This window comes from Alexandromys fortis, unplaced genomic scaffold (genome assembly GCF_014885135.2).
Source record: "Alexandromys fortis isolate MF-2015 unplaced genomic scaffold, M_Fortis_MF-2015_v1.1 scaffold_9, whole genome shotgun sequence".
NCBI lineage: Eukaryota > Metazoa > Chordata > Mammalia > Rodentia > Cricetidae > Alexandromys > Alexandromys fortis.
This window is the reverse complement of record NW_026067892.1, coordinates 11,328,077-11,355,392: the sequence shown is the minus strand read 5'-3', so window position 1 is coordinate 11,355,392 and position 27,316 is coordinate 11,328,077. Positions and strand designations below refer to the sequence as shown.

The 27,316-nt window shown below is 46.4% G+C and overlaps 1 protein-coding gene across 4 annotated transcripts in view; it reads right to left on the bottom strand.

The window, feature by feature from the left end:
* Bicc1 (BicC family RNA binding protein 1) overlaps positions 1 to 27,316 on the bottom strand; it is a 214,439-nt gene that overhangs the window by 21,905 nt on the left and 165,218 nt on the right. For all 4 annotated transcript variants that reach the window (XM_050140516.1, XM_050140524.1, XM_050140534.1 and 1 more), the window contains exons 4-12: positions 13,124 to 13,203; positions 11,317 to 11,475; positions 10,235 to 10,288; positions 9,574 to 9,768; positions 8,975 to 9,226; positions 6,567 to 6,698; positions 2,988 to 3,174; positions 1,208 to 1,369; positions 80 to 276 (exon numbers count right to left, since the gene is read on the bottom strand). In XM_050140516.1, the coding sequence (XP_049996473.1) occupies positions 80 to 276; positions 1,208 to 1,369; positions 2,988 to 3,174; positions 6,567 to 6,698; positions 8,975 to 9,226; positions 9,574 to 9,768; positions 10,235 to 10,288; positions 11,317 to 11,475; positions 13,124 to 13,203 (1,418 nt within the window). The remainder of the gene's footprint in view (positions 1 to 79; positions 277 to 1,207; positions 1,370 to 2,987; positions 3,175 to 6,566; positions 6,699 to 8,974; positions 9,227 to 9,573; positions 9,769 to 10,234; positions 10,289 to 11,316; positions 11,476 to 13,123; positions 13,204 to 27,316) is intronic.

The window sequence follows — 27,316 nt, the reverse complement described above, 5'->3', positions numbered from 1 at the left end:
TGTGGACACAAAAATGGGTTTCCAGCAGCTCCTCTCTTGCCAAAAGCACAAACCACCCCACCTCACGGAAGGGCATTACCTGCACATGTCCATTTAAAGAGGCCGAGATGGTCTTGCCTTCTGTCTGCATGCTGTTGATATGGACATCAACGGGAGTCAGGCCAGGTGGGGGAGATGGGGCTGTGTGTCCGTAGGTGGGCACGCCAGATAGCAAGATATTGGTTAAGGTGGCCTGGGCAGTAGATGGAATCATAAGGTGTGGTATAGCAGAAAAGCCTGTGGTGGTTCAGGAAGACGGTGTTAGACAGGGAACAACCTTGAAGTGATTGTTCCATTTGAGAACAAGAAGGAACTTTCTTTCCTGTGAATTCAGAATAACTTCACATCTCTGTAAATGGATTTAACATTGCTATAAACATCATAAATGGGGGCTAGAGAGACGACTCAGTGGTTAAGAGGTCATGAGTTCAATTCCCAGCACCCACATTGTGGCTCACAACCATCTATAATAGGTTCTGATGCCCTCTTCTGGGCTGCAGACACACATGTAGGCAGAATACAATATACATAATGAACAAATCTTTTTTTTTTTTTTAAATCATAAACGGAGGCTGGTGAGTGGGTAAGTGAGGGCCCTGGATTCCATGTTTGATGACCTGAGTTTGATGCCTGGGACCCACATGCTGCAAGTTGTCCTTTGACCTCCCCATGTGCACCTTGGCATGCGCACACACACAAATAAATGACTATTTTCTTTAAAGAAAGACAATGTTAAAATGAGGTACCACTCCCAACCTTATTTGTTCCAGCCCCTCACAGCACAGGGGAAGAGAGCAGGGAGGCTGAACCTGGGTCCCTGACTCAGAAATAGCTCCTCCGGGCAGAGCTGTTTGCAACGCTCAGTTTGTAACCTTCCTGGGCCTTGGCCACTGTGCCCTGAGCATCCGTCTGCTTTTCCTAACCTGTTTACTGCCTGTGCAGATGTGGTGTTGCTCGCATGAAAAGCTCTTGGCTTTTCTGAGCCTCATTTTAACTAATTTACACAGCAGGAGACTTCCTTTGGGCTAGAGCATGCTTTGGATGGTGATTTCCACTTGAAGAAATGGAATTCTTTGTAAATACTGTTTTTTGTGTTTTTTTTTTTTTTAATACTGTTTTTTTTCCCCTAAAACAGCACACCTCTTGGTCATCCTTAAGTGACACTCACCTGTGGCATTTGCAGTGTTAGCGATTGAGGGTGCCCACAGTGTAGGGCTTGGGGTGCCAGAACTTGAACTTTGCAAAGGACTAACTGAACTGTTGAGAGCATTCAGGAGTGAGTTTGGGGTCGTTGAAGTGTTGAGCGACAAGGTAGTGGGCCCCAATAGACCTGGAAGGAGTGAAAAGTCAAATCAACACACCTAAGTCCAAGATTCTGAAATAGGAACAGCATTCATATTGGCTTTTGGAATGAGCACCAAAAAAAATCTGACACTTTCTAATCTGCCAAACACAGGTGACAGGTTTTCTTTCAAAAACGTTACTTCCGATATTCCTGTGAGAATGTCTCTTTTCACACGTCCAACGTAGGAATTTGCTCACGCTCAAATAGACAATAGATGCCACAAGAATGGCAAGACAGATGTGTCCAAACGAACACAGCAGTCAGGTGCACAGAGGACTACTAGACTCAAGCCTGCTGACAAGCCTGGATGGACAAACCCCTGTTCAAGAGGAAGCCCTATTTTATTTCTCCAAGTCACTCACTTGTTATCCCTTTCCGAGCGTTCACACCTGGCTGTGCCGAGGGACGCCTTTCCTGCGGTAGACTGGCTGTCTGGTACTCAGCAGAGAGGAGGGCACTGCCAGATGGTGCTCTGCACGTCTGAGCACACGCTGACTTCTTTGGGCTCCGTTCCAACAACTAACACTTGCCTAGGAAACGTGCCGGCTTTGATTTATGCTTCAAGTATCCCATGCTTGCTGTAACTGATGAGATTCTCTCATGGGAATCTGGGATCGCTAAGCTAAACCTGTTCACTTCTACGTGTTCCTGGAAGTTCACAGGTGCCAGTGTTACCGGAGATGGGAGGTCGAGAGACGCTCTCCTCCACTCAGGGACTTTGCCTCTTCACCTGGTTGCTCAACTAGAACACAATGGAGTTGGCTCCCACTAAGTTCTCTGGCATGCCCTGGTCCACAGCATCACTGTGCAGCTGGGCTGTGTGTGGCTTTGGTTGGCAAAGAGCCTGCATTACTATAGTGGTGTTCAAGTATGGCAGTTTGGAGCCCCAACGACTTATGTACGCATTATTTCTTTCAGTGTTGGGGACTGAACGTAGGTCTTTGTATATGTGCACTATCATTGAGCTATAACACAGCTCATCATACTACATATTTTAAAGTGAAAAGAAATAAATTTAAAAGATTTGCTGATTTATTTTTCCTGCCTCAAGACCAGCAAAGATTCTGCTTCCCTAACAACCTAAGCCTTGAGAGCGGGCGTAAGCTAGCTTGCTCTCCTTAGTGGCCTTGGGTTTATCAAGCCTAACCCTGGGGGTGGGGGGTTCAGGGGCTCTCCCCTCCCCTTCTCCCAGCCACTCTCCAGATTTGCAATTACTTTTTGGAACAAACTGGATAATCTTTATCTCTAGGGAGGGAGGGCAATACTGCAAAAGCCAGAGAGAGCAAACACACACACACATATCAGAGTGAGCCTGCTCCCTTCAATCCGATGGCATTCTTAATTTAGAAGAACAAACACAGCCACAGAAAATAAGAGCAGTCAGCCTGTGATTATTTATGCCAGCACAGGGAGAATCTGGGCAGCCCAAATCCACAGAGCCGAACAACAACAACAAAAAAAAACCAAGACTATGAATCAGGTCCTGTTGCTCTTCACCCCGCCCTGGGGCTCCGAGAGAAAACAGCATTTAGACACAGCACAGCGGGTAGAAGGAAAGGGAAGCAGATAAGCATTTCCCCAGTGGTAATAATAAACTTTATACCTAGTCCAGTGAGTCCAAGGCCTGCCGAAGCTAAGATATCCAGGCTGGGACATGCCAGGCCGGCAGGGCACGATGCTGGGGATAGACTGGTTGCTATGGAGACCCCACTGCTTTCAAGTCCGAGGAGACATTTCCTTGCTTCATACATATTTAAGGCATTTCGCTCAACACTTTTCACAATCACAGACTATGAAAACACATAATGGGGGGGGAAAAAAGGTGACACTGGGGTAGTATACAATGAATGGAGGGGGTAATGAAAATGCAAATGAGGAGCCCACAGGAGGGCGAATACCACCTTCAATCAGCCTCTGCCTCTGCCACTCTTGGCAAAGCTGCAAACCGTTAGTTACCACCTACTGTGCGTGCACTGTTGCAGGCAGCACCCCCTGCTGTGTGTGTGTATGTGTGTGTGTGCACTGTTGCAGGCAGCACCCCCTGCTGTGTGTGTGTGTATGTGTGTGTGTGTGCACTGTTGCAGGCAGCATTCACCTGCTCTGTGTTGGGGGGTGTGGGGGTGTGCAATGTTGCAGGCAGCATCCCCTGCTCTGTGTGTGTGTGTATGTGTGTGTGTGCACTGTTGCAGGCAGCACCTACCTACCTACCGTGTGTGTGCACGTGCTGTTGCAGGCAGCACACACTTGCTGTGTGTGTGTGTGCACTGTTGCAGGCAGTTCACAGATTCCAATTCCCATCCAACCTTTAGAGGTGGGGATTCCTATCCAGAGACGCTTGGGGATTTAGTAAATTCTTGGTAAATTCTTGGTGTCAAAGCCCTGTCCTATTACATAGCCTCCAGGCTTCATACTAAAGCCTACCCCCTTATCCCCCAAGACCTGCAGAAGCCAAATGAAACCCATTACCACATACAGACTGCATGGTAACAGTAGCTTGTTTTTAACATATATGGTCTGATGGTTAGGTAACACAACTTCAGGCACCCCCGCCCTCAGACAATATCTATGGCAAATCTTATGATGTGTGTGTGTTTCCTTACTGCCTGCGTATATATGCTATATATACATATATAATTCTATTCTACATAATATATATTACTAAATTTCTAAGCATATATAAGTACACACACACACACACACACACAGAGGCAGTAAGGAAAATCTGACTCAGAAAGCAGTTGAAGTGGTAGCCAGAATCCAGCCATTGAGCAGGTTGTCCAGCCTGACAGATGCTCATTTTCTCCTGAGCTCTTGGAATTAGTCTTGCTTCCGTCTTTGTATGGACAAGCCTTTCTCTCAGTCTGATCGTGATGGTGACTGAAGTTACATTAGTCAAGCCGGTGAGGCTTCATAATGTCCAAAACCAATGGCCTAGTCTCAAACTCTGAACTCACTCCATCTTACCCAGAGTTGGGGCTGGCTTTTCTTTTAAGGTTCTCTCTGAAAGGAGGTGTGGTTGTTGCCCCCCCCAGCTGCACACACAATATTACATTTACTCATGTAGAAATCACATATGATACACACACACACACACTCACACACACCATTCCACACAAAAGATGGCATCTATGGTTTAAAAATGTTAGAATGGAAAGTTAGGCAGATTTATAAATCTCTGACCCCAGAGTCATGTGGTAGAAAGAGAAGACCATCTGCGCATCCTTCTCTGGCTTCCACATGTGGATGTGGACACACACATGCATATATGCATGCATGCACACATCCATATGCACATGCACATACATATTCAGATGCATGCATGTGTGCACACACACGTGAACACACACAAAAAATGAATAGAATCAGAAAGAGGACGGAGAGAGAAGGAAAGCCTTTCTATGTGAAACAGCACCACAAGCGAATGGGGACCCGGGTCCTAACCGGACACCCAATCTGGTCCAGCCTGAATCTTGTGCTTACTAGCCTCCTTGATTTCCGACTTCCATCATCTATGGCTGCCTGATCAGTGGCGTTGCTACAGCAGCCCAAATGCATTAAGACATTTCCTGGTTTGTTTTCACCCAATGATACACTTCAGGGCACTAAAGCAATTGAGTCTACGTTTCTGTAATGCCAAACTGTATAGTGCCAAGTGAGGTTCACTAGACTCTATAAAGCAATAAAAACTAGCATTTAATATAAAAAAGTTAAAAAAATGCAGCTGGTTGGAATTCTTTTCTTCAAAGCATTCCACTAACTTCAAAACTTCCCACAGTTACAGTTTATAAACCTTTTAAGTTTTTAAATATTAGAAAAAAATCAGGAATAATATACCATTGTCATAGTTATGACCTGGAACAAAGGCATTCTCTGTGAGTTTGCTAACATCTCCCTAGATGAGTTCCTAATCCTACTTTCTTTCCTGGTAGCGAATTTGGGGTGTCCCCAACACCCACATCAGCCAATGCTCCGTGATTTAGAAAATATCAGCATGGAAACAGTGCCACCTAACATGTCATTGCAGTCTGGGAGTTTTCATTCTATCGTCCCTCCCTGATCAGCCCACACAGCAGTCACACAGTGGCTGACCGCGACAGCCACCGGTGCAATCACAGGGTCCCAGGATGCCCTGCGAAGGGGCTGCAACAATTTCCACAGTACTAACGTCTGGACGCTCCTCTCTCCTCGCCTTCTTGCCGGCAATGAATATCTGATTTCTCTCACTGCCCATCTACTGTCCGTGGAATCACCACGTCTCTACAGCCTGGGGCGGGGAAAGTGCTAGAGAGACTGAGCCCTTTCATTACTTGTGGCCCTTTAAGAAAGAAAAAAAAAAAAAAAAAACAGGACAGAAAAGGCAGCTAACTGTTCTGCTAGGCTAGCACAGCGGCCAGCACACAGTTGAGTTATGGAAATGTTCCACAAGTTGACTTGAGTTAGTACACACCAACACATGCACACATATATAAACATACGTGCACACATACACAGCACATTAAGTCGCCTTCGCTATTCCCTAGCAATTAAGTAAAGTCTACAGGTAGCTGACTGCAAATCGAGCGTCCTTCTGAAGACTACCCAGGAGCGGTACGTCTCTCATTCACATGGCAGGGCGAGTCTGGCATTCCGATGAGCTTCTGTATCTACTCCCAGGAAGGCGGGACTAGTTTATGTATTCCCACCGTCAGCGTGAAAGCACTCCCTTCTGTCCACTTCCCCACCAGCGTCTGCTTTCATCATTTTTCTGGCTGACTGCTGCTCTGACTGGGTGACATGGTGTCTTCATGTAACTTAAATGTGTATTTCTCTGATGGCTACTGAGGCCAAACATGTTTCCGTTTTGCTAGCCACTTGTGCGTCGTCTTCCGAGAACAGTCTTCATTTCATTAGCCTAGTTACTGATTGGTTTGGCTGGTTTCCTGCTAAAATCACAAAGTAAGAAAAAAAAAAAGACTTTTTTTTCTCATGCATTTTTTTTTAGAAAAATAATGGTTACTAGAACTCCAAAAAACATAAACATATGGATAAAATGATGAAAGATAACTAAGTACACTGCTACAAATGTATACTGTTATAACCAAACATATACTAACATGCATATTAGAAATTAGTTCCCCGTAAATGAAAAAATCAAAGAGAATGGCATTGCAGATGCCTCCCTGGGCACAGATGCCAAACCAACCTTGCTTGGCTGTTTGGGCTTTGGTTTAATACTGATAAAGACATCTAGCTGCTCCATCAGCTGTGCGATGAACTGTGGGTCCACTTCAATTTCTTCCTTCATATCAAACATCAGCACAAGAGGAAGACACCCCTAGAAAAGACAGCAGGAATCTCAGGAGTCGGTCATCGTAGCACCTGGCACCCGAGCTTACCTATAAAGCATCCACTGTTGGATATTAAAACTAAATAAGACTCACGTCTTCCCAAAAAGGATGGATGGTGTGGGACCACGGTGAGGGGCAGGAGGAGGCTCCCTGAGAGACTGAAACTGTGTATGTTAAGCTCAAGGGTTTGTCATGAATTTATTAATTTTTTTAGTCTGATGTTTACTTTGGAAAAATCCTTCACTGTCTAATTTCAATTATGTTAGCATTGATACAAAAGCATTCATCACCGACTCTGAGGTTCAGATTATGTGCCCCTCCTTGCTCAGTGACTTATGGGGAGCCATGTCATTGTATCCTAAACGAGAACTCAACTGCTGTTTAACAACCTCCACTTTGGCCACCACAGACCTGCATGGCCTGGATCTGTCTACTTCCAGGTCAGCGCCAACTCTCAATGTCCTTCAAATGGAGTCTTATGCATTACTTGAGGTTTCTCAACTGCTCCTTCTAAGGAAGCTTGAGCTGTAGCTAGTCCCTTCCCAGCATGAGCAGTGAACCACTGCCTCGGCCTTCGATACTTTTTTCGCTGCAGAAGCTAGCCTTGGCTTTTCTATGCTCATTTCTTCCTAGCCCTCCTTGTCTACAGGGGCCACAAAACTTCTCTTCCTCCTGCATGGAATGCTGCTCAGCTCAAGTCCTTGGTTGCTGGATTTCGTTCACATGCATTAGACAACGCTAAGCATGCTTTGATCAAAATGGAGCAGGTTGTGCCCCTTCACTGACAAAAGTGACTTTTGTATAGATAGGAAAAAAAAAGTTGTTAAAACCTTTGAATTTCCTTTTCCCTTTTTTCACTATTGGACAATAGTAGCTTCCAAAATACATTTATACTTTTGGCAGGTGTGGTCAGAGTAGGAATATGAATCTGTGAACTTTTTCAAGCATCCTGAGCTTAAAAACAACATCTAAAGCCCTTGGAAAAGAAGACACAATGAAGGGTAGCTGTTGGGGTTCCTGTCTGTAAATACGTCCCACGGCTCACGCACTAATGACGAGACAGCCAAACATGGCTGTGAAAACCAACCTTCACAAAAAGAGAATTAGTAAATCTCATATTGGTACGATGTGTCATCTGTCAGGGGTGGAATCAACAATACGAATCTGGGTTTTCGGCTCTATAAAAGGATGAATTCTGCAAGTTAATAGGTCACGCCGGATGCTTGCAGACGCAAATGTCACTGAAGGCCGCGTGTCGAATGTGAGGGCAATCTGTTTGAGAGTCTCTGCCAGCCCGGCAATATGGCCGTCTGCTGTTACTACACGCCAACCCACACACGCCAGGGTTTCAAATAAACATGGGGAGGAGAGAAATGCCATAAACGGGAGTGCTTCTGAAGGATGGAACTGATGCTTTTTTTTTTTTCGTAGCATTCAAATTCATTAGTGAAATAGTATTTTTTTATTTATATAGGGCATTTATTAAATATACAAATGTTTCCAATCACCAAAGGCAAGTTTTTATGTATGTGTGGGTATATGTGATGGCCAAAGGTCAAGGAAGGCAGGTATTTTTCTTTAATGGCTGCTCTCCAAATAATAATAATATTATTATTGAGACTTTGTCTCTTTAATGAATCTGGATTTCATATTTTTTTTTACACCTAACTTTTACTTTGGAAAAATCCTTCAGTGTCTGACTTTAGTTTATTAGCAATGCTATAAAAACATTCTCCACCACACTGAGGTTCAGATCACGCGCCCTTCCTTGTCCAGTGACTTCTGGGGAGCCATGTCACTGCCTCCTGACCGGCAATCCATCCGCAGGAATCTACTTGCGCCTGTTTCTCCAGTCCTGGGATTACGGACACGCGGCTGCCAACTGAGCCATCCATCCCCTCAGCCTTTGAAGATGACCTTTAAACAGTATTTTTAGTTTTCTGTTTAAGGTTCAAACTACACACCAGTACCCCATGTCAGATGCAAACAGTCGCCTTCTACTCAAATCTCGTCTGTGTTTAGTCTAAGCTAAGAAAAATATAAGAAAATTGCTTCCCTATGCAATGGAGTGGAGCCTGTGGGGGCACAATGGCCCTTAGTCTCCGGTCTACTCCCTTTTACCAGGAACGTTTCCTGTTTGGCTGGACCTCAAAACTGCTTTCTTAAATAGCAGGTTTGCAGAGTCAGGGTGGAAACCCCGCGGTAGGCCAAGAAGTTTAAGGAGAGCATCACAAAGCTAACTGGCTAACTGGAGCAGCCTTACCATGAGATATTGCCTTGCCAGGCAGACAGACTCGATGGTGCCCTGGAGGTAGACGGTGGATTTCTTCTGTGGGTTGCCGGGGTCAGGAAAGTGGATCTGCGCCCCTGTCCTTTGCATGATATGTTTGACGTTGCTCCCGTTCCGGCCCATCATGAAGAGGTGATGCTGGGCGGCAATGTCCAGTTGTGTGCTCACGGGGATGGCAGATGCCAAGCTTCCCGCAAGGTGTTCCAATAGCATGGCTGTTGCTTCCTAGCAGAGAAGGGCAGACAGTGGGAGGAGCGTAGCAATCCCATCAAATACAACCGCCCCGCCCACATAGGCAATGTTCCTACGGCACCTCCAACATCTATGAGGATGCAGGTAGCGTGTTTTGTGGGGCCCATAAGTAACACAAAAGAAAATTCTGGAAACCAATGAGTCTGCTAATCACAAGCAATAAAACTGGTGCTGAATGTGGTAGCATATGTCTACCTATGATCCCAGCAGCCTGGGAGGCTGAGGCAGGAGAATCGTGCATTTAAGATCAGCATAGGAAGAACAAAGGAAAGAAAGACACTTGCATGTTGTGTGTTTTTGCACGACTTTAAGTCACCCACCTTCACAGCATCTGTGTTATTCTGAGACCCCCGCACTATGACAGTAGCACCATACATTCGAGACCTCTGCTTAAATGACACGGAAATGCTGTACGTCTGTGAGATGCGCTGGATGGAGGGGGCGTTGGGATCCGGGACCGGTTGGAGAATTCCAGCAATCGGTAACTCAAACATCAGCACCAAAGGAAGCAGCTCCTAAGAGAACCAAAGCGACGGTGACGTGGGGAGTCTGAGAGGAGTGAGGTGTGTGTGGGGGGGGTGCGGGTACCAAGTCCCTTTGCTCTTTTCTACAGGTGGGTTCTGAGACATGAACTGTCTTCATGCAAGGGCTGAGATCCAGTGTTTCCTAGTGGAAGGAGCCTTTGGCCTGTGGCACTCGGTCACTGGGCCAGGCGAAAGCCGAAACACTTCCAGAAAGTCTCCGATGGAGAAGCATTTATAAATAAACTTAGGATGATGTGGTCTAAATACTGACTCAGAAGGCCTCCCACCGACACCAGCTAAGAGAGGTCAGCGTGCTCATGAAGGCACCCTGACCCCGTGTCTCCTGCTTACTGAAAATGGGACTTGGTTACCAAATGGCAAATGACGCTATTTCAGCCCCCTTGCCATGTAAATGTGATGGGCATGCAAGAACAATCGCAGAGATTAGTAAAGTTACCCGAATCCTCGCCCGGGCAGACTCTACTCCTGCTGGCTGTCCTGCTATAGACACCTGTAAAATAAGGGAACAAGGCTCACTCTACCACTCAAGCCCGCACCGGCCTTCCTAGGCAGCCACACCCTTCCTGCTCAACACAAGAGCACAGGGGCTCATGACAAATAAACCTCGGCAGAACCTAGCTGCATTGAAGGCACATTTGATTTTAATGAGACCCTTGAGACCCTCCTCCAGCGATGCCTGGCCATTCATCTACATCACCGCTTGGACTTAGACACAGCCAGCAGCTCCAAGGAAACCACGCTCACACTGTTAACATTATTGTTGTCCACAGCCCTTTCCTCCCTTTGCTTAAAGTCTCTTTGTGTCAATTAGCTGTTAACAGCAATGACACGGATGCGTTAGGCTCTTGGCCATCGGCCTTCTTCAGCTGGCAGACAATCACGGCCTTAGTATCCGCCTCTCCTGCTCTCTCCAGAGATACCTGGGCCTCACAGCAAGCCACAGCCACCATCAGGTATCTATAATGCCTGTTCTACCTGGCCTCAGAGACGCGCCAGCACAACGTCACTCCCTGGTTCACCCTCAGAGCTGACAGACTCCCATTGTAAGATTAACTGACAAAAGAGAACATATCTAAATAACACAGCAGTAGCGTGCAGTCTTCAAGGACCAGAAGTGCTTCTAAAGGGAAGCTGCCCCCGGGAGTATGGCTAAGCCAACAGCTGTAATTCCACCAGTGTGAGGACGTAGGTCACCTAGGCACTGGCTCTCAGAGGGAGGTGACCTAGAGGACCACTTCCTCCACTGTGAGGACAGAACCCACACACTGGACAGGGCTCCTGGGGTGAGGCAAGCCTGACAGATTGTCTCAGGTCTTACCCCACCCCTGGTTTCTACTATGTAGAGGGTAAGCAGAGAACCATAGATCTATAGCAGCAAAGTACCTCAGTCTCCAGGGGAGCGTGCCACCCACAATGCCTGCCATCTGTAGATGACTCTGGCTGCTCTCTGCCTTCATCCCCTCATCTCTCAGAAGGGATTTGCCTACTGAAACTTAAGGGTGTGGGGAGATGAGTCACCTGGTTGCTTTTCTCCGCCTGGTTGTTCCTGTTGGAATCGGGAAAGTGGATGTGGCAGCCCGTCTCCTCCATCACCTTTTTGATGTTGTTGCCGCCTTTGCCGATGACATGCGAGTGCTCTGTGTGCGAGACGTCCATCTTCAACGTGACGCGGTTGCTCTGCGCAGAAGCAGGGTTGGTTCCTGATGCATTAACGACGCCAAACACTCTGCCCTTATGGCACTTAGGCATGAACAGAGACGGACTCTGGGGGAAGCTACAGATTTCTCAACAGGATAGTCTCGACCTAACAAATCTCCTTCAGCTTCCTCATTAAGGAGAAATCTCGTTTCGTGATAAATTCACCAGAAGAAGGTGACAAATTTTTTTTTAACCACAATACGTTTTCAGAAAACTAAATACAGTCAGCTACAAAAACGAATTATTCAGGTTTTTTCTTTCTTTTCAAGGCATTATTCATGAAACAGTTCAAATAACAAAAGAAAGGTGAAAATGTGATCACATGACTAAAGATGCAATGTGGGATGGTGGAACTATGATGTTGGAGAACCATAACTAGAAATAAAGCCCCCACTGAGGTCACACAAGCATTGATAACACATACTACCTTGCCCCCTACGCAGAAGGTGCTACATTGCTACCCAAGCTTATGTGGCCACCCCTTATTCCAGCAGAAGGGAAAAGTAGTGAAGAACTCTAAGGTATGGACTCCGGCAGCGAAGGCTTGAGTCAGTGAACCCCACAGAGGCTCAGTCATATCACAGAAAGTGTAAAACCCCAAGGCATGGGGAAGAGAAAGGCGATGGTGTCAAACTGGCATCCGGGGAATTTTATGTAATGCTATCGGGACCGATGTAAAATCTTTTTGAGTCATCAAGACCATTAATGGCCTTCCTAAACAGGAAGACTGAAGATGTTAAAATAGCAGTCATTTTAAAAAACCTCCTGAAATCATAAATTTTCGGCTTGTGCCCAAAATATTTTTATCTTTAAGCTTAACTTTCACCTTCGCCCTTGAAGTACAAGAAAATGTCCCCCTTCCTAGGGGAGAAACAAATACTAAAACATTTAATAATTGCTGGGTAAATGATTCTTAAAATTAAAAAAAAAAGATAGAGAACAAAAACAAACCCAGAAACGAAACACAGGATGGTAAGATCAGAAATAGTTCCGCAAAATACGAAGTAGTACCGGGGGTGGGGGGTGGGGGCATTAACCGCAGTCAGTTACCAGCTTTGGGATGCTGGCCAAATTATTTGACATCACTGTAGCGAGTTCCTTTCAGGATAAAACAAACGACCGTTTGTAGGATCTAAAGTGCCTGGCATACATCAAGAGCGTCAGACTTCTGTGTGCTGAGAGAAACAGTATCACAGACGAGTGTATCCGTACAGGTGTTCAGCTTTGGTCATGGTTGCTTTTGTATGTACTTGCTGTGGATCAAACATCTAGGCCGGGCATGAGCACACACACGGGGAGGGGGGGGGGCGCTCCTATGACTTCAGAGGAGCACATGTGATCATTTCTGGCATCTTTGTTACTTGCCCTGTACTAACGGGGACCAATGTATCTTTCTGAAGATGGTACGAATGTACAGCATATATCTGTACATGTAGTCACATATAATCTATACACATACATTTGTTAATTACCTGACATGATAGAAACCCTTTAAGCACCTTCTCTGCCTTCCTTCCCCCCAGCAGGATCATGAGTGCCTGTTCAAAACCGTCCATATTTCTTTGCCACACGGTTCCTGGGTACCAGCATGGAGGTCCTTGCAGTCGAGAGCCCTCTGTTCACTTACTTTTGTGTCTAAGACAGACATGATCATTTCTTTGGCGGCTTTTACGTCATCTTTCTTGCCAGACACCTTGATGTGGGGATCTGGAATGAAAAGGAAGGCAGGCTTGCATGAGACTTTCACGCCTCCCTAAACTCCCCGCTTTAAGACCACAGCCGCAATCGAAAACACGGCACAACAAACCCAGTATTCACTGCATTGTATATGTGTGATCATCACTGCAATCAAAATCACAGGAAATGACTCAAATTGTGCATTTGTGAATGTGTTTTCTTCCTCTTCTGAAAACTGGATGAGCAATTTAACTTTTTTTTTTGTTTTGCAAAACAAGCAAATCATGCCATTGTGAAATAAGATATCTATGAATTTGACTTGTGAATTAGGTTCTTGCTATAGTCCTGGTCCCGTTCTAAAGATAAGACAGCAATTTGTTTAATACAAGCTATAGCTTTGTGACTTTTTTTTTCCTTTGTTTGATTTTTTTTTATTATTATCTACAGTGCTTGGAAGTTTGATTGGTTTTTTTAATCAGGGAATACAACATCTGTACCTTGCCCTAGAAAACCAGGGTGGTTCTTTATAGGATGCAGACCTGGTCCTATAATACAATGTCTTCCAACACTAGATCCACAATTTAAACTGTGGTGATTTATTATAGAAAATATCCTCACAAGTCAACGTTTACAGAACCACAAAGTCCACTTGGGCATATTTCATATTTATCCGGACTTCCTTCCGAGTAGCTAATACACACCGTGCTTTGTTTATTTCACTGAGTATTAAATGGGGAAGTGTTCAGTCATTCAGAAGCTTCTTTCTGATTACCTTCACGGGACCAGGTAGTGAGCCGAGGACTGGGGACTGTATCAGTAAAGACAGCTCCCCAACACATACAGAGTGAGATGCAAGGAGGCAAAACCACCTTAAATAAACGATTTTATACATTATAACTGATTATCGTGAGGAAGAAAATAGAACGTAAGATGAAAGAATCAGAGATGCAGCTGTCGGGAGGGGAGAGGCCTGTCAGGCTCACTGAGGGGAACTGGAGAGGTGAGACACAGCTGCCATCTTCCAGCAGATGGGGCAGGGTGCTGTGGGGTGGGGGCAGGGTGCTGTGGGGTGGGGGCGGGGTGATGTGGGGTGGGGGTGGGGGGCTGTGGAATGGGGGTGGGGGGCTGCTCAATGCAAGTCTATTGGCCAGAGTGTGTTTCCCCTTCTCCTTCATGGAGATCCCAGAATTTAGCAGTCTTGGTGTTCTGACACCTTACTGGCCAGTCTGGTGCAGATCAAGACCATTCTGGGTAAGTGGAAAGTTCCATGCCCATTTGTGTCCGTGATAAAGTCAAGAAATGGGTACTTTGGCCAGGATCCACAATCTGTCATTATCAATGAGACAACTGAGGCCTTTCTGTCCAGTACAGGATAGAGATCAGTAAACATCCAGGTACCTTCAACAATCACCTGCCCAAGTCCTTTTGTTATTCCAAAGCAGGAATTCTCCAGGTTAAGGACCCAGACCACTGGGTAGGGTCTATACCCAGACTGTATGTATCTCCCCCATATCGGGATCCCTCCATTGCCAGCCTAACCCTGTAGGTCAAATTCAATTCCACCGAACACATCCCACTTTTTTTTTTTTTTGAGAACCACTGTGGTAATTTTTTAAAATTTATTTATTAAAGATTTCTGTCTCTTCCCCGCCACCGCCTCCCATTTCCCTCCCCCTCCCCCAGTCAAGTCCCCCTCCCTTGTCAGCCCAAAGAGTGATCAGGGTTCCCTGCCCTGTGGGAAGTCCAAGGACCACCCATCTCCAACCAGTTCTAGTAAGGTGAGCATCCAAACTGCCTAGGCTCCCACCAAGCCAGTACATGCAGTAGGATCAAAAACCCGTTGCCATTGTTCTTGAGTTCTCAGTATCCTGAGTGAGGTAAGCCAGACCCCAAAAGAGGAACATGGGATGTACTCACTCATATTTGGTTTCTAGCCATAAACAAAGGACATTGAGCCTATAATTAATGATCCTAGAGAAGCTAAATAAGGAGAACCCAAAGAAAAACATATAGGCATCCTCCTGAATATTAACCTTCATCAGGCGATGAAAGGAGACAGAGACAGAGACAGAGACCCACATATTGGAGCACCAGACTGAAATCTCAAGGTCCAAATCAGGAGCAGAAGGAGAGAGAGCATGAGCAAGGAACTCAGGACCGCGAGAGGTGCACCCACACACTGAGACAATGGGGATCTCCTATTGGGAACTCACCAAGGCCAGCTGGCCTGGGTCTGAAAAAGCCTGGGATAAAACCGGACTAGCTGAACATAGCGGACAATGAGGACTGCTGAGAACTCACATCCTACTTTTTGAGGTTCAATACAAGGGAGAGGCCAGGGACGAATGGAAAGGAGAAGCCCATGTTCTCAAGTCTGCCCAACCTGGATATGAGATCGCCGCAGGCAACATCCTGCAGCTTTGGAATGCGGAGTCTGGGGGAACCTTGGCCCCTGGGGTGACACTTGCAGCTGAACCTCGGGGAACCAGCCCCTTCACTGCTGCTCTTCTCCCAAGTCTCTCCCTATCCTGTCTCTCAATCCCACCTCGGACACTTGCAACGGCTTTAAGGTTGCTCAAAACTTTCAAAAATGTCTTCCATATGTTCTAAGTCTAAGGGGCCTAAATGCAGGCACACAGGAGCCAGGAGAGAACTTTATCTCATCATGGATAGCCTCACTGCCCATTCCCCAAAGCCTCCTGCACAGGCCCAGCTTGCTTTTTCACACACTTCCCTTAGGATGCCGCCTATATGAGGTAACCTCTGGAACGCATTCAGATTCCAATCTCAAGGGTCCTCTGCTTTGCTTCCTGTTTCTGCCGCAATACTTGAGAACCCAACAACCACCAGGCCTGGAGAACCTGGTGTTCCTCAGAACACGTACGTGCCATGCTCATTCACAGTATATGGGCTGGCTTATCCAGAGAATTCTTAAATCCACAATGAAAACCAGATAAAACCACAAGAATATTCGTTGTAAGCGCTATGTACTAGTCCAATACATGTGACAAAATGATTTTGCAGAATATAAATTAATTTTAGACACACACACACAGGGTGGGGGGAGAAAAGAGAGGGTGGTATATTAATGTATAAACCTGTTACTTCACAGGATGAATAACCACATTATAATTCTCATACACCTGCACCAGTTGAGGACCAGGCACTTTCAGTTTAAGGATAATTTGGTTGTTTACCCTCTTTCCAACAGCAGAACTGAGGGCAAAAGGGGAAAAAAAAAAGCCTCAATAGCAAATTTTTGAAGTGAATGACCGCCATCTAGTGGTCAGAAAGTGAATTATTATTCAACTTAGCCACATCTTTGCAGTCTCCAATCATCTCCGAAGTCCTGTTACTGAGTCCCTGCTCTTGTTGGAAAGTGGTCCTTTGATACCCAACACCATGGATGTTGCAAAACCAAGCCTGAATACCGCACACAGACCATCCCACTTCTAAAGTCTTGACTCTGCAGTCAGCTCAGACTCTTCTCATATGGCGAGGACAATATGTGGACTCCCTAGTCAATCCCAAGGCAGCCATGAACAAGCTCTGTGATAATGGAAAAGTCACTGAGACTCTCTGAAGGACTGTTGGGAGAGAGAAGAGGTGAAGGAACAAAGGGAGTGGAAGGAGGGAGATGAGGTGGCAAAAAGGTAGAGAGAAGGGGGAGAGGGAGAAGGAGAAGAGGGGGAGAGGGAGGATGAACACAGAAAATATGGTACTATGCTTTGAATCTAAAAGGCCCCCCCGGCCCCCGGTTTGTTTTGTTGTTTGTTTGTTTGTTTGAATGCTGCTGCTCCCCAGGTGGTGGAGCTGTCTGGGAGTTTGTGAGAAGTTTGCTAAGTGGAGCAAAGAGATCATGGGGTTTGAGTCCTCTGGGAAATATTACCCCTGGCCCCTTTCTGTAAACTCTCTGCTTCCAATCCACGGTGTCATGAACAGCTGTCCCCTGCAAACACACATGCACAAAAATACTCACACACACACATACATACACACACACACATGCGTATACATGCACAAACGTGCGCACACACACACATACACGCTCCTGCCATCATGTTCTTCTGCTCAAGCGTGTGAGCCGCAGGAACCGCTCCTGCCATCATGTTCTTCTGCTCAAGCGTGTGAGCCAAAGGAACCAAGGACTAGAAACAAATCATTCCTCCGTTAAGCTGCCGTCAGGAGTTTCAGGGACAGCGAGAGGAAAAGAACGGGCTAAGCTTCCTTGAGAGTCTACATTGCTTTCCTATGGAGTAACACTATAATGTTTTTAAGATGTCTATTACAAGTTACTTTTTACTTTAAATAAAAAGGTTACTTTTATTATTCTTAATTGTGTGTGTGTGTGTGTGTGTGTGTGTGTGTGTGTGTGTGTGTGTGTGTGTGGCATGCGAATGAATGGCACATGTGAGTCGCGTGGAGGCCCTGCACCCCCCTGGAGCTGGACTTATGGGGCATCTTGGGTCTCTGACACAGGTGCCGGGAACTGACCTAGGGTCTTGAACAGAAGCCATACCGACTTCTCACCCCTGGACCACATAATGTTCTTAAAATAACTGAAACCAACCCGACATCTCTGTTTTGCACTTTGGGGTTGTCCTGTTCTATTTGGTTATCTAGCCTCTAAGGTACTTCCAAGAACACGGATGCTAAGGTGTTGGCACAGTGCCCCCCGCCCCAGCTGAGGGAGGGAGAGCAGCTTGGCAGTATAGCTGGTATGGATGAACAGCTGGTGTGGATCAACAGCTGGCTTCCCAGGCCACAGCTGGGCCTTCTCTTCGGCTATATTCACTAACGTGTGATCTTGTATCGAAGCTGATGGAAAGCGGAGCTTGCCCCACTGGTATTTCCCGACAACGTGCTTTGATAGGCACAAAACAAACGTATTACATCTCATGGGCTGACAGGATTTGACTTCACACTTTTCCTTGAACCTAGACCCAGCTGAGATACTACTGACCCTTTTGCTGAGCTGATCACTTTTCCTTTAGGTTGGCATGCCACTCTGGTGAGTAGCAGAAGTGGACACAACTTGAGGGTGACTGGCAGCTGCCCATATTTACTGTGGAACAGGTCAGTTTCTCTCTAGGGTCCTCAGAGACAGACTTGCAGTGATAAAACACACCAACAACAGCAACCGGAGACGTTTACTTCAGCTTGTAGTTTTAAGTCCGTCACTGAGGGAAGTCAGGGCAGGAACTCAAGGGAGGGGGTGATGCAGAGAGCATGGACGGGTGCTGTTTATCGGTTCTGCTCCTCACGGCCTGCTTAGTCTGCTTTCTTATGGAACCCAGGATGAGGGGTGGCACCACCCACAGTGAGCTGCATCCTCCTATGTCAATCATTCTCAAGAAAAGGCACTGCAGGCTTACATATAGGCTGATCTTAGGCATTTTCTCAACTGAGGTCCCCTTCTCTCAGACAGCTCTAGCTTGTGCCAAGTTGACAAACAACCAAGCAGGGCACTTGCTTTTTAAACAAAAGTTTTACATGAGCCAAGGACCTTAGCAGTAGCTCACTTTTATCAAAAAGAAAAAAAAAACCCTAAGCTGATTGATTAGCCCCGACTACAGATGATTCTGCAAGAATAAAAAAAAGAAGCGTGCACTCCACACAAAACAATGCATGCCACACTTGTTCTGCAGCCGGTAGTACAGACTCTAGAATCAGGAGAATAATGTACTTTCCCATTAGGAAGCCCAATAAACGGAGTTAGGATGTGAGAAGGACATATTGTGGAGGGGGCGGGAAGGGCCGGACCCCGCGTTTGAGGCGAAACGTTGGTGAGCAGCACAGACGTGTCAGACGACACACCTGGCGTAAGGAGGGACAAATCACCTACAGTGTCCTACAGCAAGCATCCTCTTAACACGATGCTCAGGGCAGGCATGGCCCTATTGCCTACCTTGGTTTAAAACAGAAAAAATGTACCCCCTTAGTAACCAAAAGGAGATGAAAAGCAAATTGTATGAAACCAAATACACTTTAAATACAAAACCCTAGTTTTCATGGGAATAAGGCTCCCACTGGTACCCACGATCCGTGTGGATGCCGCAGAGGCCCATCCCAGGCTCCTATCAAGGCTGTGTTTGGAAGAATGATGCTCAAACTCAACAGAGAAACTGCATCTGTGACATGTTGGTGACACATGGAGCCAGAAAAGAGAACACAAGAAACAGCCCTGAGACGTCTGTCCACTCAACTGTTCAGCTCCGCTTAGAGACAGGTGTCCCCAGCACCTAAACTGTGATAAAGCTTTAGCAAGACAAAAGGAGATGGCAGGGGGTATATCCACAAGGCCAAGGTGGAGCCTACAGGCCCCTTTTCACTCAGACAGAAGGATCTAGGAGCCTAGGGAGATGCACAGGTAACTAGAAGGCGAGTAAGGCCTTTTGTGGATGAAACACCAGCTTCTCAACATAGCAATTAAGATTTGGAAATATGAAAATACCAATCCATAATAATTTCTCCACTGACCTCACTACCTCAGGAGAAAGGGGGGGGGGTATGAGAAAGAGAGGTAAGCAGAGGTCGCACGTGCCTCTTCTCTACCAGGAGTCCTGAGTGACTTAACAAAGCAGTCTATTTAATCCAAAATGGAGTTATAGAGACTCGGGGAAACCCAGACGTAAACTCAGAAAAGAACAAGAGGATGCAAACAAAATATGAAGCAGAATCAGGGCACAGCAGAGGAAAACAATCAGCAGCAGATGTCCCCACAGAGTGTGAGAACGGAATCATGGCGGGGAGGGGACTTATCACATGAACCCTCCTATTCTCCTATTCACAGCGGCATGAACTGACCTCAGAGGTGCCGTGCAGGTGGGAGACAGGTGTTTAACACAGCCAAAGCTGCAGAGGACCAGGGAGCTAGAACACAGCCCAACTTGGCTTTTGCAACAGCTCCTCTCTATTCCAGAGATAAGGAAGAAGATTCTGGGAAGAAAGAGGCGAGGAAAGCAACCTCCAGGAGGAAATCTGGAAACATCAGAATGGGGAGTCTGCACAGGGATCACAATGATGTCACTGCACAGGGGACATCCACATATGTGGATGGGGTGGGGGTCAATGCCCAAGCCATTTCACGTGATGTGTTAAAAAGCATTGCAATTACCTGGCACCCAGGTTGGGGTATAGCAAAGACAGCCAAACTAAATATTGTCCCTCTAGAACGCAACGGAATTCTAGTCTGACCTCAGAGGTCCTTCTCACAAATGAAGAGGGGACGGGGGCCTAAGCCAGGAAAAAGCCTCCTCAGGAAACTTCTGAGATAAGAGCAAGTTATGCAGGCAGATCCTAGAGCCAGAAGGACCAATCTTCACTCGCTCCAAGGAACACAAGTCATCATGTACATGGCAGGCCCCAGGGGTCCTGCCTGTGGTCTGAAGCCACAGCGCTGTCATCCACAGCCGAGGAAGAATGTGTCTGTCAACAACAGCTGGGACTCTTCCCAAAACATCTGATACACAACTGCTGGCTGTCACTACAGAGTAAGGGGACACACACAGAGGAGGCCAGCGAGTCTCGTGAACAAACACGTGACACCTTAGATACACACACACACACACACACACGAGACACACAACTTCTTTCTGTCTGGTCTATTGGAAGCAGTCTGAGAACAGAACTGCCGAGTTCTGCAAACTTAAAAAGACAGAAAGCTAAAAGCCCAGTCAGCCAGGCACTGGCCTTGACCCTGAAGGTCACTTCTGTGCTGTCTGGTGAGAAAGTTCCAGATGTTATTGTAAGGGGTAGTTCAGAACAGGTTCCCTGCCTGTATGTTCAAGTCTGTGTTCCAAGCTTCGTTGTGATTGCAAGAAACTTGAAAACGTGCATCAAATTTTAAAATGTCTAAAATGAGGTAAATGGGCTTTCAGGAAAACTATCATTTAAAAAGTGCCTAGTTTTTTTTTTTCCTTTCTTTTTCCACTAGTCCCATGGTCTACAAACTAGCTAAGTGGCTGTTTCATTTTGTTTCTTTTCTACCACAAATACACATTCTGAAAACAATCCTCAGTCCCTCCCTCCGGGGGGCCTGCTTGTTCCTCTGTGCCTTGGGGTCACCCACTCTGCCAAGGGGGAGTTGGGCCTTAACCCCTCAGTCTTCGAGATGTGTGTCTTTGAGGGAGGACAATTCGAAACGGTCCTCGAAGCACAAACATTCACTGAGCGCTTGTCCAAACACTCTGTTCAGTACCTCAACAACAGGAACTGTAAAGGCTGTCCTTACAAGCTTTCTTCTTCTGAGAACACAAAAACAAAAACAAAAACAAAAAAACTCCACAAAAGATCCAAAAAACGAATAAGAAATCATCCCTCTCACTTCTAAAAAGAAAAGCATCTCTTTTTAATTCACAGAACTTTGACAAATCAAGACAAAAAGCACTGATTCCATAGGAAAATGGATGAAGAATATGAAAAAACAGTTCAATGGGAAGATGGCAATTATGTAAGCATAAATAAAATTCAACCTTAATCACTGTGGTGATAAAGTCAAGAAAAATATGCTTTATCCAACTGTACATATAGCAAAGTCTCTCATATTCTTCATGAAGTTAAGTTATACATACTGGTATGAAATGTCTCGAGTAATCTGGAACCATTAATAAGGATTTAGTGTGTTGTTTCTTTTCAGGCACATATACATCTAGGAAGGAAAACAACTACATCCACAGTGATTACTTCCAAGTATCAGAATCATAGGTGTAACTTTTGCTCCTGGCCCTTGTATATTTCCCACCATAAACATCTATAGTGTGGCTAAAATACTCAAACTTGAGAATTCAGAGGGCACTACCCACCCCTATTACAAACTCCTAATTTAAAAGAAAATGCATTTAACTCAGAGCCTTCAATTTTCCAGATAAAGGGCTGCCAGCATCCTTTTCAAACCTGAGACCTTAAAATGTTAAGGATGACGGCGGTCCAGCTTTCTCAGGGGCGCAGCTCTGAGAGGGCTTTTGCCACGCCCTTGCTCAACTTTATCGCCTGGGATTGGCTGTGCTGTTTTCTCTGAATAATTTCCAACACGGTTGTTCTCTGAACACAGAGGTCCCCAGTGAAATTGAATGAGAAAATCTGCTGATGGATGGGATAGGCATCATGCAAGGGCAGGTTTGATCAGAATAAAGATGGATGGAGAAGGCCCTGTGCTCATGGCTACCCGGAACGGCATGTGGAATTCTTTCAAACATCGGCAGACACATGTCTTTGTCTTTAGTACAGTTTCCAAAATAAATGAGAGCCAAGGGCAATATGGGACAAGAAGACTGCCTATGGTACTTTTTCTATGAAGAGTTTCCTGTTCTTTTCCTTGTTCCTCTTCAACCTCCACCCCCAGCCAAGAACATCTGGAAAGTTGCACTCTACTCTTGCCTCATTGTATCTGGGAGCCGCCTATGAATGTGCCTAAGATATAGCCTGAAAACATGAGGGAGGGGTCTCAGTGACGGCATCTGAAAAGATCAATGGTTCGTCGTCACAGAGGTGTCCCGCGGTTGGCAGTGGCACCTGGGGATGCGCCAGGCCTTGGAGCATTTCATCCTTCTCTACGTTCTACCAACTTGCTGGGTTTCTGCCTTGTTCTCACGGAGCTGCAGGCATGTATACATGACCACAATTCCACGGAGGAGTCATTTGCCACAGTTTCTCCTGTGACAGTCTCCCGCAAGCCCACACCTTCCTCCTTGTTTCCCAACATGGGCCACTCCCCGGATCCATATCCCTTGGCTGGCTCCTTCAGGCTCTTCTCTGCATGCAGCACTGACGTGGAGCTAAGTTACAGCTCAGCCTCTATTCCCCACTGGGTTGGGATGCTGCTGTTCACCTGCCCCTGTCCTCCTCCTCAGGAAGAGTTGGAGGTTCTCTGAGTGGCCTGGTGTGCGGGCCACGGCACTCTTTGTTCCTGTTTGCCTCTTTCTACCACAAAACCACAGATTTTAGAGGAGAATTGTGTGCTTTACGCTCCCGGGGCCATCAAGATGGCTCCGAGGGTAAAGGTGCATACCACCAAGCCCCGATGACCTGAGTTCTGGGACCCACATGGGAGGAGGAGAGAAGAGAATCCTAAAAGGTGCCCTCTGACCTCCAAACACACCCCAGGGCATAAGTGCACAGCATGTGCCCACCCACACAGAGTAAACAAATAGATGTAAATTTAAAATAAAAAATGCATCTCCTTTCAGTCTTAGTAGATGCCTCTTTACAGAGATTAATTCCTTCCAAACTTATCACAACACATGAATTCATCTCACCAGGGCACAGAAGCACCATGCCAGCTTATGCTGTCTCTGCCCTACCTCCAGCATGCTGCAATTGTATTTTCTACCTTTAGCATGCCGCGAATGCATTTTCTACCCTCAGCATGCTGCAATTGCGTTTTCTACCTCCAGCATGCCGCAATTGCGTAGTCTACCTCCAGCATGCCACAATTGCATTGTCTACCTCCAACATGCCGCAATTGCACTGTCTACCTCCAGCATGCTGCAATTGCATTTTCTACCTCCAGCATGCCACAATTGCATTTTCTACCTCTAGCATGCTGCAACTGCATTTTCTACCTCCAGCATGCTGCAAATGCATTTGCTTCACGTGCTCATGTTTATTATTAGAAACACCTTGGCACCTTCAGATATGCCTTGATAAATGTGCTGCAATGTGTATAAGACCTCTGAAAAATATGTTGATTCAACAGCATTCTAAAATCTCTAATAGTTTCTTGGCTCCCAAAGAACTTTCACCTCTAAAGGCGCTGGCTGGCATGTTCCCTCCAATGGACGGACACGCACAGAATATTAAATATATAAACATCGCTTTATGTGCCAACTTCAAATCTATTGAAGGGAGACAGGTGTAACCAGTGACTCAGTCAGTTTCATACGAAGGAGGCTGATGGATTCCTCTGGAAAGCTTGCAAACTTGTCTATAACTTAAAGATGGTACGCGTGGGTTGGTACATTTCCCTGGGTAGATCTACCTGTCAGACAAGCTGAGGAGATGGTGCCTCAGCCTATGTAATAGGACTACAAAGCTTGCTCAGAACCTATTCTCTTCGGTTCTATCTAGGCATGCTCCACTCATCACTCTCTGTCTGTTTTGATTTTTTTTTATTAGGATTTTTATTTGTATGAGGAAACCAGAAAAGGAAGTTAGCTGCCCTAGGACTGGACTTAAAGGTGGATTTGAGCTGTCCAATTTTAGTGTTAGGTCCTCTGGAAGAGCAGAAAGCACTGTTATTGGCTGAGCTAATTCTCCAGCTCTGCAGCCTCTGAATTACTGTGGAACCCAAGAGAATTAGGTTGCTGGCAATTTCCTGCTACCAATAGCTCTTGGTCTTATCACTTTTCTACACATTCTGAAGTCTACTGTAGAAACTAGTTAGGAAGAACCCAGGTCACAGTCCTAGATAACCCACCTGAACTAGCTAGGAAGAGCCCAGGTCACAGTCTAGATACTGATCTGAACTAGTTAGGAAGAACCCAGGTCACAGTCCTAGATAACCCATCTAAACCCAGTCTTCTCCCATGGAATGGTCTGGACAGTACTGTCTGCTTCACAGTTAGCTGTCAGTAGCAGAATGAGCTGTATCGCAACTGCCCCTCTGTAGTCCCCGCAGATTCCCACTAAAGTCTCTACTAGCCTGCCTTCCTCCCAGACCCTCCCTCCCTGTCTTCTCGGCCTCACTCTTGGAAGAACCTGATGGGCCCACTCCTCCTTTCAGATGCCTCCGACCTGGAGCCTCTGTTCCAGTCCCCTCAGCCTTCATCCAACACCCCTCTACACGCCGAGTCTAGATTCTCAGCTTCAGCCTTCCCTTCTGAGCTCCACAGATATGGTTCCAGTACCCGAGTCAACAGCACCTAACTGGACATCAACATACAGATCCGAGGCGAAGCAATGCAATGGTCACCATAGCACGGGCATATGTGGCTGTCTACTGTCACGTGACGCTGGTCTGAGTTCAGAGCTGGCCTCCTTCAAGAAGTCGCTCATTTTCAACAGCCCTAGTCAGGTGACACAGTGCGTGATCAGGAGCTACCCTGCTTTGCTGTCTCTAAATAATTCCGTGATCACCCTGCTTCACTGTCTCTGAATAATTCCATATTTTTTGGGGGGTCCATTTATATCTGAAACTATTTTTCCCCCTAATTCAGCCATACTTTACTTCTTTGCCTAGGAGGGAAAAAAAAAACCTCAGCAATAGACTCTCATAGTTTTTAAATCACCTTTAAAAGTCAGCCCGTCCATGCTACCAGATCTGAACTAATGTTTTTTTATGTCACTTTAAATGGTAAAATACATATTGAACAATAATTTCCCCCAAAGTCTCCTATATTTCCAAGTGCCATCTACTTTCAAAGTTTATTTATTGTTAGAAAACTACAACCCTTTTCCTGATAGGGACAATCAAGCTTGTACAAGTTTTGAAATTTTGGCAGACCTACACCTGGATGTCAGACCAATTCAAAACCTGGGGCTGGGAGTGCGGCTCAGTGAGCAGAGTGCTTGCCTAACATACAAGAGGTCCTGGATTTGACCCCCAACAAGCATAAGACTGGGCATGGGGGCACACACCTGTGATCCCAGCAGTTAGGAGATGGAGGAAGGAGAGCCTGAGGGTCACGGTCGCTCTCTACCACATCAGCGATTCTTTGAGACTAACCTGGGCTGCAGGAGACCCTGATTCAGGAACGCGACCACAACAAAGCCCCTCGGTGGCTTTCTCTGATGCAAACCGTAAGCAAAAATAAAAGCTTAAAATAACAAGCCCAACCAAACTGGCTCCATTTTACACGTCTAAGCCACACACATTTGGCAGTCATGCTGTTCTGGAGAGTGTGACTTGCTCTGGCAACGACCAAGGAATTAAACACCTCAGAACCGCGGGATGGTCGGAAGGGAGAGAACGACTATTCTTTGGTGTAAAAGCTCCCAAAGAACAACTGCAAGCTTCGCCGATGCCTAGCAACCGCAACCTCACAAGAAAAACTTGCACTGATCACAGGTAAATAGGATCAGCGTGGCAGCCCGCTCTGCTGCGAGCCCTGACCACCTCACAGCCCGTCCTTCTTCCCCTTACAATGTAGTTTAGAAACAAGAGAAAGCAGAAAGCGGACCGCATTCTTAGTCAGTTACTACCATACTCTAAATCACCCAAAACCTACAGAATCTTGACTTTGGCACTTGCACTGTGTGCTTGCGATTATTTTCTCCTTGCTCAGCAAACCTGACCTGCTACACCCTCCAACAGTTTATAGGCATTCCATCAAGCCTGGACGCAGTTCCCAGCGTCTGGCCACAAGCCTCAACCTCAGTGACACTTTGTATGTCCTCCGTCTTTTCAGATTGCCATGGCTTCCCTTTGGCTGAATGCACCGGGAGCTCTGAGTCTCCTGGACAGACGCTTTTAGTAAAAGGGGATGGGGGAGCTCACAACAGGCTGGCCCGGAGCACCTGTGAGCTCTCTGCATCCTCAGCCACAGCAGAGGTGTGTGACAAGCTGGCATCTGAGGGAGAGGGGTGTGGCGTTCAAAGCAAACACTTGCCAAGGAGCATCAGCGGAAACACGGCGCTTGTATCCATCCACAACCCGTGGCTTGCTGTTCTCTCCCGGGGGAAACACTGTATGGAGAAAATTCATGAGAGCGGCTTCCTTGACTGGTGGCTAAGAAGAAACTGGGGATGCTTTAGTTCTTGAGAAGGGCTGGTTGTGAAGTCCCTTTGTCTAGCCCTATAAAGACAATGGCCCAACATAAAAAAAAAAAAAAANAAAAAAAAAAAAACAACAAACAACAAACAAAACCCTTCAGATTCCCAAACCAATGCCCTCCCTGCAGGTCCCAGAAGAGCAGCTCAGCCACCTCACTTGGTTTCCTCACGCTGATTCCAAGAGTCAGCAACCTGAGCCAGCCATTTATCTCCCAGACATCCAGTCTCAACAAGTCTTCAGGGACATAACTCATCTTCCGTTATGGCTCTTATGCACATAAACACTTCCACATTTTCGTAAGTGATTTCATCCAAAGAAATAAAGGGAGACAGACAAAACTGGCTTAGTAGTCACAGGAAATCCTAAGAACCCATCCTTACACAGCCCTCCGCTCACCCGCATCTCTTCCATTTCTCTGAAAGGGGAAACCGA